Raw genomic sequence first — 22,242 nt, 5'->3', positions numbered from 1 at the left:
CTCAGTATCCTGATTTTATATTCTTGTATAAGAATACACCTACTAAGATTCAATCCTCAGTGAGATGCTCTATGGCTAGTTAATGTTTTGAGTTTCTTATGTTCAGAGCTACATTTTTGAAGAATTGAACCCCCCCTCTGAAAGTGAGACGTGACAATATGTTACTATGCTTTGTCTAGCCAATAATTTGGTTAAGTTGAATATTTGAAAATATTACAAAAAAAACATTAGTTCAGCGATAACGTGCGGGATTTGTTTGTAGAGGGGAGACAAAGGAAGCTATAAGGATGCATATACGATACGCCTGTTTCTAGGATCTAGGGTTTCTCCCCTAGAACATTTTAGAAAAGATGATTCAAAGCACGTTTAAGGTACACTTTGCACATTCGTCATGTCAAGCTATATTTTATGATTCGTTTGAGATGAAGGCCCTGCATTCAGCCACTCGAGCTGTTACCTTTAACTTGGTTGACTCAGGCCTGGGTCAATAGGCTGCGCAGAAGTGCGAGTGTCAGGAATATGCCTCGCGACAGCTGGGCTGTGCAAATCCGGGTCTCGGGACACTGGCGATGTTTCTCTGCCTCGCTCAGACCGCGAGTGTGCACTCGTCAGACGGAGTGCAGTGTGCACTCGTCAGAGTGCAGTCTGCTCAGCCCGGACAAGCAGACTGCCCTAGGAGCCTTCAGAGTCGAGAGTTACTTTCTGCCTTCGTGTGTCGTCCACATCCTTTTACCTGCTGCCGGTGATACACTCTCAGTTGGTTTACATGATGGTGTGTGGCTCCATTCCTTCTCCGCAATTTATTTATTTATTGACAAAATCTTATATCGGCTTCTTCCCCTTGTGTCATGTTAATATTTCTTATTTATTTGACAGTATAGGTTTTGAAAAGGACAAAATATTTGTCAGGGTGTTTTTTTCTTTGACGTGATAACGTCTTATAAATCGATGAACGCCGGCTGCACGCACGAAAAAGTGTCACGTTCCGCCTGAGCCGAGCGTGCAAGAACCGGCCAACCACCGTGCGAGAAAATCTTCTATAATATTAAAACAGGTTAAGGCGTGATTACATTTAAACAAATTATTTAAATTAAATTTGCAAAAAACTGTAAATAATAGTTGAAAATTAAAAAGTATGCAATTTTTCATGAATGTTTTCTTATGACGTTATCACGTAAAATTATCGTCCGTAAACCGACTTTACAGACAACCCCCTTTTTCCCAAAATTTATCACCAAATTACTTATCCACAAGATCACAGCACGCAAGTTGTAAGCGGAGTGTAGCCAAGCCCGCACCAGGCAACTCGTCTCGAACTTGCCTGTTTACAAAACCAGCACCAGCGGTATACGCAGCCGGTTGCCAGTATTGCTCTGTCATATGTGTGTTTGTTAACAACTACTGTGGTTGTGGGTGTTCGTAAACAATCATTTGCTGCTGTGGAAGTGACAGTTGGGAATGGATACGACTGAAGACAGCAGATTCGACAACTGTCTAATTGGAGACACGTGAGCACACATGCTGCGGGCGAGTGTGGAGTGTCCAGGCGGTGATGGATCGTCTGGCTGCAGAGGGTCCTGTCCTCCGCGCGTCCTCGCTAGTCGCATTCCTTCCACTTAGTCCAGGGTCCTAGTTTCCTGAGGCGCAGACTAACAACAAATATATCTACCGATTTGCAAAAATGTTAAAGCAACAAACAGGAGACAATTTTCACTCAATGTTTTTTTTCCCACAAAAACTAGTTTATCACGAAAGCTAGTAAATTGTACGTCACTCTTAGGATCACAATACACTGTAGTGAAATAGCGCGATATTTAAAAGTGTGATAGCATTGAAACCATTTGGTAATGTTCTCTTCATATTTTTTTTTATTTCTTACAAACAGTTTATCATAACGAAAATAGCTTGGGATTGCTAGACTATTCTTAGCTATCTACATTTGCTGTTCCAAAATTTTACTCCAGTGAATTTTACTTAATTTTTAATTAATAACAGACAAAAAAACTCCACATGTATGATGATTTCGTTGAAACGCGAAAGTCACGAAGTTTTACACTGTTACTTAATTTCAAACTTTCCTTCCCCGTCCACAATTTGGAAAAAAGGAGAGATAGTATTATCAGAGGAACTATCAGAGTAAAAAGAAACGAAAATTGTGCGTACCAGGTATGTTCGGGATGGCTCAACATAAATTTTCGGAAGGGGTTTCAAAACAAATAACCGCCTAAGACTTTTCAGTATCAGAAAGCAATTATGTACTGATTTTTGAAATTTTTTTGTGGAATGTTTGGATTTTCAAAATGGTGGCCAAGATGGCATCTCGTTATATGGCAAATGATAAGGCAGCTGGCGATCTGGTTATCGACTCTACTGCGCTCTAGCGGGTATAAATTAAAACAAGATGCATCAGCGTACTCTAGCAGACTAACCAAATGGCGGATCCAAGATAGCTGACGTAATGTCATACTGCGGAAAGTAATTTATATCAACGAGAAAAGATCTGTCACCATTTTTAATCTAATGATCTCCCCGGATTCGAACCGAGACTGTAAGGTACCAGTGGTTTTTTCTTTTAATATTTTTATATTAATATATAATATTTTTATAATTTTTTCTCTGAATGTCTATATTATACTATCGCCGGGGATCGAATTGAGGACAGCCATCAATGAAGTAAATAAATACGACCGATTTCAAGCGATGCCGTTTCTCATCCGACTTGCACTCGCTGTATCAACAAGGCGACGAGACAATCACGTTTAGTGGCGGGTATTAAGTAATGGCTGATCGCATCCAACATCCAACATACTGTGGCCGGCAGTTATCTTGGCGTCTCTCAGCGCGGTGGTGCGGGGACAGCGGGACGGGAGAAAGAAGAGGGGGTAAGCAGGCGACACGTAACCGAGAGCTGTGTAGTAGCTGTTAGGAAAATATCGCCCTTCAGTGTATACCCAAAAATGGAAGATGAAGGTGGCATCTCGCAGAGGCGCGGTAAAGTGATACATAGCGGAGAGCGGAAAATAATAAAAACCGTGATGTAGTGTTGTGATGAAGAAGCGAAAAATAAATGTCTGCTCGAGCCTTTACAGAGACAGACGGCAAGAGCAGCGAAGTACACGGGTGTGAGTGAACGGTCCATAGTCAGGATTCGTAAAGTCAGCAAAGAACAACCACATGACCCACAGACTACGCCAGGAAAAAAACAGATATTTTAAGTATTTAATAAACAATGGAAATATATCTTTACTACGTTACTGTTACGTAGTGTATAGTGGAGTAAAATATTTGGGCAGTTAGGGTGTGTGTGAGATGGGCGGCTATTAACAAGTAAGGGTCTTGATAGCCTATTGTGGAGAAATGATGAGTATGAAGCGTTGACGAAATCACAGAACGGGGAAAACGGGAGTACCTAGAGAAAGTAATAAGAATAGTAATATTAGTAATTAATTTTGTTTTTCGTCACCTAATACAATCAATTATCATGGAAAGAGAACTTCACACTTACATTAAACAAATCATATAATATATATGATGTTTTGAAGGTTATAATATGCATTTTAAAGTGGAAGTACAATGCAAATTGTATTTACATTTATAATAAATAATCGATTATAGGTGCATTAAAATATAAAGCCACACATACACAAGCATTTTTTAAATGCCATTAACGTTGGTAGTCAGGTGTTCCCTAAACGACTGACATGAAGTTAAAGCAGCAAATATAACATAACAAGCTCCATGTTTACTTAAATGTACATCCAGCGCTAAATGGAACGTTTTAGGTACGGAAACCGGAGAACGATAAGGGCTACAGTGGCTCCTGCGTCATCAACTGTGAGATAGCTTTCGCGCGGAGAGCTACAATTGCGTAATGTTTTGGTCGTTTCCTTTTTCTTGTAAGACTTTTGTTTTAATTAACTTTGAGAACACAATAAATTGAGAAGCATAGTTTTAAATTTATTTTAAATACTAAGTGACCTAGTTTTCCAAAATAAATCGTGTCTGGTTTTCGCTAGTTACTGAGTTAACATTTCAATTAATTTTGGTTAGCATAATGATTAGCAGACACCGTAAGTATATTTAATGGGACAAAGTAAAACGTTACAGGTTTAGATAATAGTTTGTTACTTTTTCTGACAGATGAGTACAAATATTCGAGCAGAACCACTGCAATTTACACAATGTTACACTTATGTAATACAAGTACAATTCATAGGATTTCTCACTTTTGGTTTGGTAACCCAGCGCTCTTAGCCAAAAGGCCTTACCGCCCTGGGGCCCCCACGGACGTGGATACAGACTTACGTAGTGTAGGAAGTCACGCGCCGAATGTTTTCTGTTCTGCTAGTACAACCTGGCCGCTGACCTTGACAATAGGGTATCGCTTTCTCTTCGCCCTCCCCTCCCCTCCAGACAGGACTAGGGAGCTCAGACGCCAAGATAACTGCCGGGCATAGTACTCATTTTCGAACCCATCCTAAATGCAAAATATCTGATGGAAGCTCAAGTCATCCAGCCAGGCTGCCCAAGAGACGTCACATGCCTCCAACTCTGACATATGCTGTAAGACGATGGAAGCGAGCTCCTGACAGAGTGACAGGCCTGTAGGGATGGGAAGTGGGGCGGGGTGGCAAGTGAACAGTGGTCAGTGCTCGCGGCGCGTGGGAAGGGTGCGGGAAGGGGGGGTGAGGGAATGGAGAGGCCAGAATGAAAGTTACTTTAAAAGCAATCGCGCGCGCACGAGGGAATTACTCTGCCAGCGAGCCTGCATGTCGGCGGGGCGTGCAGGGGGGGAGGGGTGCAAATATTGACTGGTGCGCGCCGCCCCCTCGCACCCTCGCACCCTCGCCCCCTCGCACCCCTGTCCCGGCCCCGCGGCGATACGCAGCCAGAGCTGGGGCGCGCACCCCTTCTGTTTGATCAGCGACAATATAATTCTCCCATTACCGCTTATGACAATGTTGGGGAGGGGGGGGGGGGGTCGCCGCTCAATCAGCCAACAGTCTCTCGGCGCCCGTTTAACGACTCCGTGCTCGCTGCAGCAGCTATGCTTGAGGCCTCGCACGGGCGGGAAACTAACCACGCAATAATTACATCCTAACATATAAGATAAATCCTCAAATACTATCAAGTCTTTAACATTTGCAAGATTTTATATTTGAGAAAAAAAAATATTGGAAGCTGTATATATTTGTGGAAGGGCATTTGTTTAGTAGAGGATGACTACATTATTTTTCTCTACAGAAACTATCAAGCTGCAATGCTCTTGGAACATTTGACTTAAGTTATTCAGAGAACATATTGTTTTCACAAAAAAAAAATTTAAATTCAAAAATGTAAATATTATTATTTTTAAATAAAATCTTGAGTGTCTCTTCCAAATGTATGTACTATTTATGTTTTTGATTACATATTACATAATTCATTCCTGACTTCTGAGATCTAGATTCGATTCAAAGCACTTTTTTTATAATAATTTTTACTATAAAGATTGTTTGTAATGTCATAAAATGATGTAATTTTTTCTACTGTTGTATGTGAAAAATAAAATATGTTCTCTGGGGGATTGAAACATAGTTTTCTGCATGTCGTTGTTTAAAAAAATAATTACTAATGTGATTGAGTAAAAATAAATTTTATTATATTTTGAGGTAATACGACTCCAACTTATTTGACTGTTATATATTACAGCAAATTTTCAGACATTCTTACGAAGAATGCCTCTAATAAACTAAGGGTTCATTGTAGTGCTATAAAAGGAAGACGTGTCTTATCTGCTGTGGTCTCATCAAGTTTTGGAGGTTTTGTTCATCTAGAAGACACACACGGTACCTGCATACTAGCTGCGATCCTTTAGCAATTCGTAGCCAGTTCAAGGGCGTATCCGGAAGGAGAGGTGAATACACAAAGGAAAAGGAACTTTAGTTAGAAAATGTGTGACTTATCCCTACAGAGTATTTTTCAAAAAATGTGTGTAATAAATGATTTATGTTTCGTTTGCTGTTGTTTATTACTGTGTGGCGCTGTGTGAGATGCTGGCAGTCCAGTCCACACGACAGAGCGGCTGCCGAGAGAGCTGATCCCCGCCTCTGCAGCACTGAGTTACGCCCCACGCGTCTGAGGCCTGATCCGGCCTTATTAGTCGCTGCCGCACGCGTCCTCCGCCACTAATAACCAGCGCGCTGCTGACGCACGGAGGTTGGCAGCCCTGCCTTGTGGACAGTCTTCGCCGCCCTAAGCCCGGATAAGCTACAGTTATTGTTTGCCCCGGGGCTCCGGTGAAACCGGCTCGGGAGAATTATACGTCCGCGAACCATAACGTTAGCACATTTCGTTTTTGCAGTTTGCCAGTTGAAGCATCCCCGTTTTAATAGTCGCCAGGTTTCAAGGGGAGGAGGGAGGAAAGGGATTATTGACATGACTTAATTTTCCACCCTTCCTTTTCCCTTATTCCTCGCCCCTTTCAGTGCATGACGTCACGAACATTTGGGAGAATGATTAGGTTCGCCAGCTCGCACGTATTTGCAGCGTGTTTTATGTTGTTGTAGTTTTAGGATATAATTAGTTCTATAGCCTGCGTGAGTTGTTGAAAAAAAATCGATCTTTACATCATAAGAAAATAATTTTAAAGTACCTTTCTGTGCATCGTGTGTTCGCGGAAACACCTCGTAGAAAATGTTAATTTCGTGTTCTCTGTCTACGATATTTAGTCTCTGGCTAGGCCTAAGCTGTATCAAAATTATTTTTTTTATCAGGACACTTATCCATTGTCTTTTTAACTAATTTTAATTACACTTTATTATATACAACATATTATGAACACATTTCATAATTAGTTTAATCACGGGCTGAACACAACGTCATGATACCCGATACATGAGTGTTTACGCTAGTCCACTCTGGGATGACTACGCCACCCTGAGGCGCTAGGTCCGGCCACGACGAGGTGTGAGTGTAGCTGCTGGAGAGTCACGTGACGCCGCCGTACGAGCGAGGCTCCGAGCTACGACCAGAGCAACCACGAGCCTGGGTCGTGGATCCCTGCACCAAGGTCGGGCGTATTGCGCGACAGCTGACTGGGGCAATGTTTCATCGCGAAAATGTATTGCCTGAAAGATATCTAATACACTAACAATTGTTTACACTATTTTGCCTGTTCAAAATTTTTTCACCCTAAATTTACGAATAAGCCTAACATCGATTACAAATATTCCAGGGATATTTATAAATTTACGGATGAATTCGTAAATTAACAGCCACTTACATAGATCATGAACTCACAACAAAATCGGAGTCTCGACAAAATCTTCATAACTTGTTAAGTCTAATCTAAAAAAATCGCTGCTCTGTTGACAATGTGGAACATAGAACTAGGAAGTAGTAATCCAACGTAGTTTTTAAAAAAAAACTGTTACGTGGGTGAAACAGTAAAGAGTTCTTAGTTTATTTGAGGCGCGTTCTTGCGTTGAAAAAAAAACCGTAAATTTACTGTAGGGCCTACCTTATAGGTGTAGTTGGAATAAATTATTTCGAATTGCGGTAGGTATTTATTTTAAGCCTTATCGCATATTTATTTACACTGTTCCATTAACAGTTAAATGATATTAGAAAGATATTTTTTTTTACATAAATTGGAAAATAATTTTTTAAAACATTATTTTAACCCTTGAGTTTCATAATCTTGTGAAAACTTCGAAATATTGACCGCACAGACGAAATACGCGATTGTTTGTCTGTATCTCACCCATGATATCGGCCAAGAAAACAAATTGAAATAGTAACAAAAACTGCATTAAAATTATGACTGTTTAAATTAGTTCTAGCTGTGACAAAAGAAAATGTGTTTTGTGTAGACCATTAGAAATTTATCTAGCAATAATTTTGTAACAAAAAAAAATTACCAAATTAAAAAAAATCACAGAAAATACTTTTAAAATTAAAAAGCTCCTGCCTCAAGAAACAGTTTATTGACTGTGAAAGACTAATAAACATAATGTTGGGTAAAATCGCACCTCGAACGTACCGCGTTGTTATGCCCATTTCCCCCTCCTTTATTCGCAATATGAGGCACAGACTCTAATGAACTAATTTTTTTCGGGTCAGCCACAAGTGATTGTCTCGATATGCAGGTACCAAACAAACAACACTGTTTAAATGAATAATATATTATTTAGTAAACTGCCAAAGTATTGTACAAAATGAGGTAAGAACTAAAACCAATATATATTTAAGTACTTCTTGCCTCAAGAGTGAGCTTAGTTTGATTTCTTTCTAGCGATTATTTAAACTGCTGCTGCACGCTTCCCACGGGTGAGAGAGGAGAAAATAAGACGTTTCCAGTTACTTCAACAAACTCTCATACAATGAAAAACATTTTTCTTTCTTTCATCAAAGAATGGAAAGAAAGGGATACTTACCGAAGGATTTTTTTCCAATACTGCATTCTCTGCAGCCTTTTGTAGAAGTCAGCATTATTTTGTGAGGAAAACATTGTATCAAGGGTACGTGTAATTAAAATTTGTCTTGGCAACAGTGTAATATTCATAAATCTTTACTTAAAAAAACTTTTTATTCAGAGAAATTGTTTCTTCGACGATTACTTGTCAAGGTTCTAAAACAAAGATTATTTTTCTTTAAAACAATAATCACGTTAAATATTATTATATATTTTTTAATTTATTTCTGACTCTGCCCTAGAACATTTGTAAACTGGTTTAAAAATTATATCCAGCATGATTTAAAGAGTTGAGGTTTCTAACATCAGTAAATTACTATGAGTCATACTGAAAACTAGCATACGCCAGAAAAAATTTTGAATAAAAAATTATGCAAAAAATAGTTAAAGATAACTTACCTCAAAATGTTATCAAAAATAAAGAAAAAGTGGTCAGCAATTGCGTCTAAATGAGATTGTGCTTTTGCCTTCAATTCGGTATCAAAAATTAAACATCTAATTTTAATAAATTGAATGCCATCTTTCTCGTGGAAATGTTGGTGTGAATTCATAATGCCTCATATTGGTTCATGTTATTACTTTGAAAACATTACCTGTCTTGAAAATACATACATTTTAACCTAAAAAAATTGCCTCGCTGTAGGTAAACGTTCCGTCAAGTGTGCAGAGAAACACTAAATCAAATGAGTGACGAAAGCGGCTAGAGGAATCAGTCATGGCCGTGTTGTTAAGTGAAAGTCCCATGCTTAGCTATGAGCGATCTCCCGGAGTCATCTAGATCTGCTGGGTCGAGTGGGTTGGTGGCATCAGAGACTGTCTATACACATACTACCATACTGTGAGTATATACTGTACTGTCAGTGCATTCTCATCACGTGCTCGACAGAGTGTTCAGAGTTTCGGGGTGTTAATTTAATGGGTGGCAGGGAATGTCAAAACAAGACCATAATGTCGATACCTCAATTGCATTTGTTGTTTTGCCATAAATATATGTAACATTTTCTATTATTTTAATGCCACAGGCGTAAAAATTCGCGCAAGTAATATTTAATTACAAAGACTTGTACGCATTTTTACACAATGAATACCTATGTTTTGAAAATATTTGTGGCAGGGCCACAAAAACAAATTAGGAATCGAGTTAACATTTCATAAATATCCGTTAAAAAAGTATGATAAAAAAACTTTAAAAAAATAAACATGGCGTGAGAGTGTGAGACGTAATTCAAACGCGACTTATGAAGGATACCCATAGTAACAGAAATTCTAGAAGTGAAATATCTGATGTGGACGTGCTTTCTAAAGAGATGATAACGCAGCAACTGTGTAGCGGGTGCGAGTTTGAACGTGTCGCAGTCATGGTTGTTTGGAACGCGGCCTAAGAGAGGCCTCCACAAGGGCTCTTGTCGCGAGCGAACTGTACTTAGAGTTGTACTCTGAAGGGTGGACTCGTTAGAGAGCCTTCTACGTCGGACGAAAAGGTATTTAAAAAAGCGATGAACCTGGCAGCGATTTAAGACCACCCAGCTGCCAGAAGGCGACAAGGCAACGCCATGGCCTTGGGAGGGGGGGAGGGAGGGGCTGAGTGTCCTCACGGCGGCTAGTAATGACTTTCCATCGAGTAATTTTATCCTCGAATCTTGACACAATGGAGCGCAGCCTGCGAGATATTCACCCCCTCCCCCCTCACTCGAGCTGGTTCCTAGTCCCCGCCTCCGACTCTCATATTTCCCCTCCCCCTTTCACAAGTCATGCTCGTTTTAACAGGTTCTTTCCCCCTTTACTTCTTCCCCTTATCAGGTCGCCCACGAAGGCCCGGTGACGTCACACCTCGGCTGGCGAGGTGCTGTTCCGTTCCGCGCCGAGCGCGCACAGAGGCCATGTCCGCGCACAGAGGCGATGTCCGCGCACAGAGGCACAGACAGTTCTGTGCCGCCAAACAATTACTCTGCGATGACAGCAAAATAACTTCCCAAAAGTAAAATAATTACGGCAAAAAAAATTTGCTATCTATGACAAGACACATTTCAAAACACAAGATTTTCGGTTAGGTCTAAAAGAATATATTGTGGCAACCTCCAAACTAGTTTCTCAGTGTGCATTCCAGCTAGTTAGAAGGTTTTACACATCTTGCTAAGTGGATGAAGTCTCTAAACTACGGATGCGCTGTCACTTGGCCAAATAATCCAGCCAGCCAACCAACCAAAATATTCACATATGCGGGACCACAATCCAACTAACCTCAGGCAATGCCTGCAGTCTTTATTAAAGTTTTATTGTAGTTGGCAGTAATGGCTGACAGAAGGTGATCCAGTATTGTCTTGGGACTACACTCAACGTGACTAAACTGGCACATGCCCGTGACGTGTCTAACGGCTATGGTGGAAGGGTGCGTGTGTGTTATCAGGTGATGATGCCAGTGACGGTACTGTCTGCTCCAGGAATGGTGGCACTCTTTCCGTGATGGTGCGGGGCCATGGTGGAGTATGCCTGCTTCTGCAGCCTGCAACCTTCAAACATTGTTCCCTCACAGTTGTCGCCCGTCGCTGCGGGTGGTCGCGCCCTCCCATTAGCCCGAGGACTAAAGAACTCGAGTGCCACCATTCCCGCGCGAATAGTACCAGGAGGATGCAGGTGATGTCTTGAGCGTCAGGAGATAGCAGTGCGTATGTTGATTACTAATTTATTTATTACGCAACCATGTAGGTACTTTCTGGTTGTGTGGCTGCCGTTTTGAAATACTCACTTCCTTGGCAAGTAGGTAACATTTGACTTTCTAATTTAACCTTTACCAACAACTTATATTACCAAACAATAAATTTTTCATGAAAAACACCCCGTTTAACTTTTAAAAATGCAGAAACTTTAAGTAAATTCATAAATTATTTTACTGTGCAAGATAAAGTGAACCAAAGTACAGCAAAGGAAAACTTTATAGTATTAACTGTTTAATGAATTTAAAAAATATATATACATGTGCAGTTATTTCAACAAAACTTTGTCGAAAATCAGGTCCAAATCCCGGGGTTTAGTACTTTACGCTGCATCGAGCCGTTTTCTCCACAGCGCTTGATTGTTCGAGGGGGAGGGGGAGGGTTTTATTTACGTGGAAGAGCGCGAGGGAAAATGCAAATTGCTGCGACCAGGAGGAACAGCGGCGACTGGGGTGAGACAAAGGACGGTAGGAAAAAAGTGAACAAGGAGGCGGTTAAAGAACACGAATACGACAGACGAAACAGGGGAAAAAAATACGAAGGCGGGGGAAGGGGTAAGTCTGGAGGGTCTGACGCGGTGGAAAAGCATTTTTCCCGCAGAGCCTCGCTTCTCGACGATACGAGCGGGGGGGCGGGGGGGGGGGGGATGATAAGCCACGCCCTCGAAGGAGCAGCCGGCTCCCGCTAAATGCAGTCTCTCGGCCGGCGAGCTAAGTGCTAAGTGCTCGGTGCTAAGTGCGCGCTTTAGGCGATCTCTTCCTCTGCGAACAAGCTACTGGGCTACGTCGAAGCTCCCGTTTTAAATCAGTACTGGTGAAATAGTTTTATCTGCATATCTGGTACGCGTCGAAAAAAAAATTACATTAAATAAAAAAAAGAGTTCTGTTTAAGATACACCCTCTTGCTCGCGATACACAAATGGCTTGCAATGTAATCTGTTCATAATCTCTCACCGAGATATCTAACCCCAATGCAACAAATTATTACAAACACTGATTTTATCGACCTCCTAGGTACGAGTGTTGCTTACAAGAAGTTCCTCGTTATTTGGTTCAGCTCAGCATTTAGGCTAACATACAGAGTGTGTGTACCGAATAGTAAGAATGCGATCGTTACTGATGCAAAGAATCATTTCGTAAAAGGGGGAGATTAAGTGAGAAATTATTCTTGAAAGGTTACTCAATCTGGAGTATGAGAAAAATATATTTATTTATAACTTCGGTGTTGTTTTGTTTGTGTCCACAGATTCTTCGCGATATATTTCCAAGTAATATTTATTTTTGACGTGATAACGTCATATAAATCGATGAACGCCGGCTGCACGCATGAATAAAGCATGACTCATTGTCACTTTCCGCCTGAGCCGAGCGTGCAAGAACCGGCTAAGCACCGTGTGAGAAAATCTTCTATAATATCAAACAGATTAAAGGCGGGCTTTTTAATTAATTGTTCGTGCTTGTATTTAAACAAATTATTTAAATTAAATTTGCAGAAACTGTAAATAATATTTGAAAATTAAAAAGAATGCAATTTTTCATGAATGTTTTCTTATGACGTTATCACGTAAAATTATCGTCCGTAAACCGACTTTACAGACAATCCCCTTTTTTTTACGTGTCCAACTTGCTCTATTCCCAATAACAAATGCACAGAAGGAACGCGGACAGCAGTCGGGAGGTCAAATCCTCCCCCCCCCCCTGAAGGGAACACCCCAGCCCTTGAAGGACTCGTGTCGCACGCAAGGAGAGACTCGTCCTTTCACGAAGACTGCATCGCGACTCTGTGAGGACACCTGCAAGCATTCGGGAGGTCGACAAGAAGGACTGACATCCTTTGAGATGCACTTGTCAATGATCCTTCAGGCTAAATATTCGCAAACAGCGATTGTCACATTTGTGCAAATTCACACATTCGGTGTGAGTGCATGTTTTACGTTTTTGTCGGGTGATTCGGAAAAAAACTTACATTTCGTGTATTTGTACACATGACTTGTGCACATTTACTACTACATCGAGTAATTTTACAACAAATGTAGGTTGACAGAAAAAAAATTCAACATTAGTCTAAAAATACACAGTTGCCGAGTATATTAACGATTCGTCTTACAGTTTTACACTCACAATGTCCAAGAAAAATTTCGTTAACATAAAGTAAAATAACACGTTATTTTGAAATAAAAATACGCCAATGAGGTGTGTGTCATTTTACATAAACAGCAGTCCATGTATTTTAAAACACTATAAGCAAATGTAAATTTACTCACTTTTATCCCTTTGAGGATACTTATATCAGTCAACACTCCTTGTGCAAAAACTGCCGTGTGGTTTTACACCAAAGGTATGTAGGTTGATTTCCATAAATTCAACATTGATTAGAGGTACACTGCAAAAAAAGGTACTTTTAACAAGGGAAATCCCTGGGAACTCATTTGCCAAAGATATCACTTGTAAACTGCAAGGCAGGACTTCGTAAAATTGCAAATGGTTTAAAGCTCCTCTGCCGCAAACCCGAGTCATGACGGCCAGGGCGGGAAGTGGTCGAGGTTATAACATTTCACAAAAGCGTGTTTTTTTAATTCGATGCAATAATCGTTCAATATTTCATAACGAGTATGTATAAAAGTGTTTCTGCATCAAATCTTATCCTACTATTCAAAAACGTGCATGTTTTGGTACCTGAAGCATGTGTGAACAAAATCACAAATCAGCTGAACGAGAATAGTCAAGCATGCATTATAACTACAAGCGCATGTTTGCTGGGCACCCGAAACAATGGCTTAAGGGTAATTTTTACATTATACAAACAGTTTTAAAGGCTCGTCCTTTATGGCAGTGACAGAAATTCTAACAAATATATATATATTAACAACCATGAGGCATGGTCAAACACCACTGAAGCATTGTTTTGGGCGTGCAGTATGGCTAGGGGCATGACATTTCGTGAAATAATCTGATCTCTCGTTGTAATGCAACAAGTTATGTCTGCGCTCGTGATTGTTCCCTTATGATTGGCGGCCGTCTGCAAGAGCAGCCATTACCCTGTTTGTCCGGGCAAATGCTTCCGCACTGGATGGCTTTGATTGGTGTGCTGACAGCAAACATGTACCAGCCAACCTCGAAACACAGAAAATGCTACAAAGTTTTAACACACAGCTGGTCTGGAAATATTTTCTAAATATGGCGATGGTGAGATGAAAAGTGACTTCAACTGTGTCACAACATGCCGTCTCCATGAGCAGAAGCCAAGAATCCATCCATATCCTCATGGAGTCTATGGCGCCGCTGGTCCACGCCACTCAGGGGTGCCAACTGTAGCCTTTGCTTCCCTCCCCGCTTTCCTCCGAGATGTCTCCTCCCGCGCACCCTTGTTTGCCGACGGCCGCTGCGCCCCGTCGTAATTCTGTTTGGCTTCCACTCGACGAGCGACGCGTAGCTCTCTGGCGTCGGGGGAAGCTGCGAGTCTGCGAGTCTGCCAGTCTGCCAGTCTGCCAGTCCGCCAGTCTGCCAGTCTGCCAGTCCGCCAGTCTGCTATTCCACCAGTATACCAGTCCACCAGTCCGCCAGTCTGCCAGTCTGCCAGTCCGCCAGTCTGCCAGTCCGCCAGTCTGCCAGTCTGCCAGTCTGCCAGTCTGCCAGTCCGCCAGTCTGCCAGTCTGCCAGTCCACCAGTCCACCAGTATACCAGTCTGTCAGTCCGCCAGTATACCAGTCTGCCAGCCTGTCAATATACCCGTCCGCCAGTCTGCGAGTCTGCGAGACTGCCAGTCTGCCAGTCTGCCAGTCGGCACTCTTAGTCACGGGCCAAGCCACTCACTGGGTGAGTGGGGCTCTAGTCGCTTGCTAAGCTACTCACTGGCCACTCATCCCACAACAGCAGCTATGCGGCTGCGGTATCCTTAGTTGTGAGTGTGCGGTGTAGTCACTGTTGTATCCTGAGGAGGGGGTGGCTTTGGCCAAATGCCTCTCCCCCCAACCCTTAATAAATTCTCCTAATTCCTTATCATAGTTTACTAAACTTAGTTAGGTATGTATTATTTTATTGCAGTGCTATAGATACCAGGATGTTTTTGAACCACAAATAAATTGTACTAAATATTTCAGTTCTAAATATATACAAAATAATTGTTATTAGATAAGTTAATGTGACCTCCGCTGACCCTCAGCCAGTATCCACCCTCGCGGCTGAGGAGTAGATCTCTGCTGGCGCCGTCCTTGTTCCGCTATACACTGTTCCAGGTATAGGTCGTAGAACACACCTTTTTAGACACAACTTTGTAAAGTTTCACAAAAATTAGTTTTATGTAAGGTCATGAATTATTAAAAATTATGAATTATTGTATGCTTTAAAGGGATATTTTAAGTGATGATTTGGGTAGTAGTACTTCTTCTTGTTGTAGGCTATTTCATCGAAAGCATAACATAATTTATACTTCTATGGATGCAGAACCAAAAGTTGCCATCTTGCATTAAATTCCTTAAATTAGTACGTGACAAATATTATTAACTTCTTATTATGAGATTTGAAGCACTGGGGGATATTTTCTTCCATAAATATGTATATTTCTTAAAAAAGTATTCTTTTTGAGATAAAATAAATGTACTATTGTTGTATTGATGTTGGCACAACCTGTAAGAAACATATGCCTTGTTCATGCTGGGCATACCTGTGACAACTCTAGGTTTTCACACAAACAATCTTCCAGCCGTCAGGTTTTAGTCTCTAGTGTGGGCTGTCTGCTCATACCGAGTTGGTTATTTCACTTCCTTGCCATTATTATTTACCATTATTTGAGATGTAAAATTTTTTGCAAGTTATCATAATTATGAACACCTACGTGACTTTATTTTACCGCTTTCAGATAACAATTAGTAAATATTAAGCTAGGTAAATGCTGAGAAAATTTGTGACGAAACGTAGCATGTAAAAGCGCTATCACGATAAATTAATAGAAAAATCCCTCAAATCATAGGTATGACAAGAAAAATAAATATCCAACATGGTATGTAAGACTGACCGTAATAAGACGATGAGGTAAGGTCTAGAGTATAAATAATCGTATTCTCCCTTCACCTCTACAGAATAGCCTACCGGCATATTGAATCCAGTAAAATATAAATAAATAAACCGTTTACCTTGGCAAAGAAAGCTGAACGTAATTTGACAAGAATTGCGTAACACAGTAGTACTTGAAGCCGCAATACGTCCTAGATTTTTAAATAAATTCCTGAGCGTTTACAAAGAGTATGTTTTAAGCATAGTCACACACAATAAAAATTACTACTACTTCTGAACAAGCAAGTGTCTGAGTGTTTGGCGAGGTGCACAGATTGCTTGTCACAAATAAGCTTTGCTAGATCATACTTCCCAGGATTTGATTACAGATTTGCTCATTATCCTCGTCCCACATAGTGATTATGTTCTCACACTGATATCGCTTACCATCAATTGTCATAAAGGAAGTACACAAAAATACACAAAACACGTTTTCTTTTAGTCACTGAATGTATTTACACTTTTACAAATCACAGAAGGAACACATGATAATTTAACAATTGTGAATATGGTTGTTATTTTTATACAGATAATTTTTTTTTCACTTTAAAAACAACCACAAACCTATAAATATTGCATGACTATCTGTGTTTTTTCTTGTTAAAAAAGTGACGCACACATAAATTAATTACGTATAGTATTTTGTACAAATATCCCGTATCAGAGTTAATAATTACTTTATTAATATATTTACTTTTCCATATTAAATCCATGATTTTAATGGACTTTTATGTAGACGTCTAGATATCAATTAAAACAGTTTTATATCTACAGACTATATTAATGGTAGTTGTAATTTACAAATGTAATCACTCTTTACACATAAGTGTTTGTGCACTTCATCACTTCAACAGAATGTCTTGCACTACCGAGCAAAGTTCTCTAAAAAAGTTTTACAAAAATGTTTATTGATATGCAAACACTCTGTCACTCATTGCACCTACACATTGACCTTCTTCATATACTAATAGTAAAAAATAAGATTTAACCTTTTAGTGTTACATCAACATGTGTACCTACATTAACTTTTTTTTAATTATTGCGATTCGTGACAACGTAACACACACGTATTTAATATTTGTAACGAAAGGTTTATTATTAAACGTTGTTCATATAAATTTAATATGCATTGCTTAAATTCACAACACTTGCCACTTTACGTGAAGGTATATTTGTTCAATTTTTTATATGGTATTTTGCCGATGAAAAATGTATTTTTTAAAACTATTTATTAATGTAATGGTCTGTCAGTTGTAAACACAAATATAAATATTTCCATATCGCTGATAGGCTATTTTAATGAGTTATGCTTTTGACCCTAGCATAATATAAATGTCATAATTATTTTTGTAAATATAATCTATGCAATAAAATTTAATGCAAGTACTTTTATGTAGGAGTAAGTCCACAATTCAAAAATTCTACACGAAATATAACTATCCTGGCAATAAATGAAGCTAATATTGTAAACTGTAAAGTTGCCTCTGGCTATGTTTGAAGTCTAGTGCTACAATCCATGTATCATCAAATGTTACTTTTAAAGTATGTAACATTCAGGGAAAATTAGGTCTTCTATATAAAAAATGCCTCAGCTTAAAATAAATATCGGTTTAAATGATGTTTAAATAATATATTTGTTGTTATCAATTCTGTATAATATTTTGTAATCATCAGAACAACAGATTTTGTAAAATATTTTGAGTTTCACCTTTTATTAAGTTACCGTTTTATGTGCTCAGAAGTAAATTATGCAGATACAGAAAATAAGTATAAAACACTTCATTAAGTTGGAAGATCTTCCTTAAGTACCATTTATAATATTTTAGATAAAATATGTACTTTTGTAATACTGAATCACAGGATGCATATAAACAAACCAAAACATATGGGTTAACATACACTAACATTTACGTATTTAGTCGTCACGAGATTAATATAAAAATACTAAACAGTGAGTAATTTATAGGTTAAGAACAGACCAACTTGAACTTTACCACAAATGGAGTTACGTTATATTTTGTAAAAGATGTTACAGGGTCAACTACAAATTTAAATTCAGTTTAGAAGCATAATTAAAAAAAAGATACGACAAGAAATCCATACGTTTAAGTTGGTCTAAAAAGAAATATATATTAATTTAAATTAGTAACATTCTTTGATCCAAGAAAAATAACGGAAGATTTGTTTGGTAAAGAACTTATACTCACATCGTAGCTTCCATTGTAGTAATAGGCTACAGGAAATATAACATATCGTGTTTTTTTTTGATATGGCAAAAAAATTACTTCTCTATATATGAGGGGGATTCTAAAAGTAAAGAAGATGTGAGGAGCCGAGCAGTTCTGCCAACCCGCCCATTCCTCCGCCAGTCCGACAACTCCTGTGCTGGTTGTAGTGGTACCTTCAAGTGTGAGGTCCATGTTATAGTGCAAATAAGTCAATCATATCGACATTTGTACACAGATAACCCCGGTTTATGGTAATGTGGTTAGAAAATAGTGCACCATGTTTAATGGCGGGCGAACGAATATTCACGATGATGAGCGTTCGGGCCGACCTTCAGTTGAGGCACACGAACTATAATCAAGGATTGAGGAAACAATTCAACAGTATAGACGTTCCACTATAGACGGACTGAGTTCGTTCTTTCCTGAAATTAAATAACATTTATTATTGAAATTGGCGTTAACTGAGTATGCAGAGGGTATAGAAGAGCTGGTGACACGCTATGAAAAATGTGTAAATTTATATGGCGACTACGTATAAAAGTAACTAAATTATCATATGCATTCAAAATAAGTTTTGTTTCATTATTTTAAATAAAAATATTTCGAGAAACAAAGTTCTTTACTTTTATAATGACCTTACTATCATAGCTAAAAACTATTTTCTGAATGATCACGAAATGTCAAGGACACTTCGTCAAAATCGTTTGTTCACGTAAAAGGCAAGTGCTAATGGCTACAGACTGTGGTTAGTACTACTAAATAGTTGATGAAATACTTGTGTTGCGTTTGATAATCTGCAATAAAAAAAGAAACAGCATTCCATACGCATTCTAAACTGTTTGAAAATATTGGTGAAAAATTCTTTAGTGAACGTTTACTTTTGATAATCGTAAATTAACTGACAAGTATTCGATGGTTTGATTTCTTACTAACATTGATTTATTTTACTGGAACCTTTGCTGATTTATTTTGTTTTTCAATGTGCACCGAAAATCTATTATATTTCTGTTAACAGTAGATTGCTTATTTCTGAATAAAATTCTAAACATATCTTTGTTATTAATCTAAGTACAAGAATCACTCGTGTGGACACTGGCTCACTCCTCATCGAACTCTTTCAAAACCCTTGTTTAGTTTCTCTCCAGTAGTCATTTTTTATGCTGTTGTTATCTAGTAACTTGTATGCACATTATCATTCACGTGAAGTTATAAAATATACAGCCTAGCAAGTTTACATAAATTCTCACTCTAATTTTTTTTATCCTTCATAAAGAAAAAAAGTTTTTTATAAACAACCAATGAAAAAAAAATTTAATAAGGAAAGAAACGTGAATTAAATTTAGTAAAATTTCATCATAACAAACTGAGTAGAGGCCACAAAATATCCAGGTTGAATCATAATTTTCTGAGAGGGAATTCGTTTGAAAGGTTGATCTCAAAGGAGCTCAATTGAGAGGTTCATCACCGGCCCTAGAGAGCTAACTTGTCGGTTATCTACGCAAGTCTGATCACAGGACCTCAGCACATCCACTCGGCGCTGATCACAGCATCCTTTGACTCGCTCTGACGGTGGCCAGAGAAGACGGTAGTCGTTATGCTTTGCAGCGTTTCTACCATATATTTAATGATCACTGGTGTTTGTTTTCTGGATCACTTTACGATAAGATGAGGATCCCTGTACTTGCAATGTCTCCTGTCATCTGGTTCAACAACAAATTTTGGTTCGTCTTTAGTTATCACATTTACGTGCATTATCTGCACTGTGCACATCAGCATCTGTCAAATACTCCACGCGTTCGCAAATCGTTCAACTAGATGCGGCGGCAGTTGCATTAAACCTGAAGGACGTGTAGTATCGTGGGTGCGCGCTCGTACGACAGCAACCATAAAGTCACGTGCGTCAAAGGCCAGCAATTTGGTCACAGTCCGCATTGCAATCACGTGGTTGTGTCACACGGACTATAAATCTCCTGGCGAACCCGAAGATGCGTCGGCAGACACACGTCGGTCGCAAGGCTCGACAGTTCCCACGTCGCCTCCGCGACGCAGCAAAGTGCGCACTACTACACGGGTCAACCGAGGATTCACGAAGCCTAATAGTGACCATGTGACGTAGAAAGCGTTATTTAACTGCTCGACGAAGAAAACTTGAAGTGGCATCTCTTGTCCGTTATGAGAATTTTTAATTCGTTGTCTCTTAACGAACCACAGTCTATGTATGATGTTGGCGAGGAAACCCTTGGTCTTACTTATGAAGTGGTCATCCCGATGAAGAGTGTTGAGTAGGTTTGGGCAGAACCGCACCGCCATGGTGTAGGTCCATCGGTCCCGGACATTCCGCAGTAGCCGCAGTAGCACAACAGGAGGGCGGGGGAGAGGCGGGCATTACCAGGCGCGGCCCTGCAGCGGCAGGTAGGACGAGCACTGCTGGTGCGGGTGCTGCATGCCCATGGCAGCCAGGTTCTGGCGCTGGTAGGCCATGTTGCTGAGCAGGCTGGCCGTGCTGGTGCACTGCTGCTGCTGGTGTTGTTGCTGCTGGTGCTGTTGCTGGTGGTGCTGGTGTTGTTGTTGCTGGCCGAGCGCGGAGCTGGCCGGGCTGTGCGAGCAGTGCGCCGCCCCCGCCGCCGCCTGCGGGGACTGCCCGCTGCCACCGCCCAGCGCCGCTCGCCCGCCGCCGCCGCCGCCGCCGCCGCCGTCCCCGCCGCCGCTGGAGCAGGGCTTGCCGTCCTTCACCAACACGGGCACGGCTACCCGCCGCGGCGAGCTCTGCGCCTGCGACACACCGCGGCCCCCGTCACCAGCTCCGCCTCACGCCCGTCGAGACACCGCCCGCGCGGACCGGCAAGCAGGGACTGGGAGAACTCGCGGTTTCGATTACCTCTAGGCTAGACTCCACGATCCTCCATGTGCGCGGGGAAAATCACACCAGCTCATTGGCTACCGACTCGTGACACCTGCTGCTAACTGGGATGCTTGTGATTAGATATTCCCTACACGTTGAGGGGTCATTCACTGGCTCACAGTCCTTCAGGCGAACTATGCGTTCCAATCACTGAAGCGGCAAAAAGTTACACGCACTTGGATTCTAGCCTATCGCGAAATGAAACCGCGAATTTTTCCGGTCTCTACTAACAAGATAAACAATGAAGAAGAAAAACAAACATGAAGATCAGAGGCAGATTAACGAAGCTATCAGCCAATACTTATGGAAAAAAATGAATACAATCAAAATATTTTAAAAGTAAAACGAGCTACTTCAATATTAAATATGATAAGGTAATTCACAATCAACTTTATATTTATAGTAGGTATTTTCTAAGCTAGCATCTGCGTGTTAATAATGTATATTACTAAAAGTGAAACAGTAATAAGAGTGCCTCGGGGCGCACTGAAGGCTGACAGAGCCGGGCTCAGCTGAGACGCCAGGACCACCAGCTCCTAGCCTCAGCCTTGCTGGCCGCGTGTGCTCTCTGTGCTCATGTTAGCCTCAGCTTGGTTGTCACCCACTGCCTTCCATCAACTCTTCACATCAATGCGCCTCTGCAGCCCCAGATATCAACGCGTTAATCCCACAACTTGTACCAGTTGTGTGAACCACTAAACCACAAGCTGTGGGTGAAGGGGCTCCAATTCGGAAAATCAAGCCCATAAAAAACAAAGATTTCAAATTCAAGGAAAATAAAATGAAAAAGAAATGTTGGAGGACCTGCAATAAACCAAAAAATTCAATACTGACAGCTTCGAAGTTTATTATGAATATTTGTGCTTTTCTTCGTACGTATGGCATTACCGTT

General features: G+C 40.4%; 1 protein-coding gene across 1 annotated transcript in view; it reads right to left on the bottom strand.

Moving 5' to 3' along the window:
* Positions 1–20,833: 20,833 nt before the first annotated feature.
* Positions 20,834–22,242, bottom strand: part of LOC134536366 (homeobox protein Nkx-2.4) — a 94,504-nt gene continuing 93,095 nt past the window's right edge. The window contains exon 6 of the mRNA XM_063376120.1: positions 20,834–21,220. Coding sequence (XP_063232190.1) covers positions 20,834–21,220 — 387 coding nt within the window. The remainder of the gene's footprint in view (positions 21,221–22,242) is intronic.

Source organism: Bacillus rossius, chromosome 10 (assembly GCF_032445375.1).
Source record: "Bacillus rossius redtenbacheri isolate Brsri chromosome 10, Brsri_v3, whole genome shotgun sequence".
Classification (NCBI taxonomy): Eukaryota; Metazoa; Arthropoda; class Insecta; order Phasmatodea; family Bacillidae; genus Bacillus; species Bacillus rossius.
Note: the sequence above shows the minus strand (reverse complement) of the source record. Positions and strands in the feature narration are given on the sequence as shown.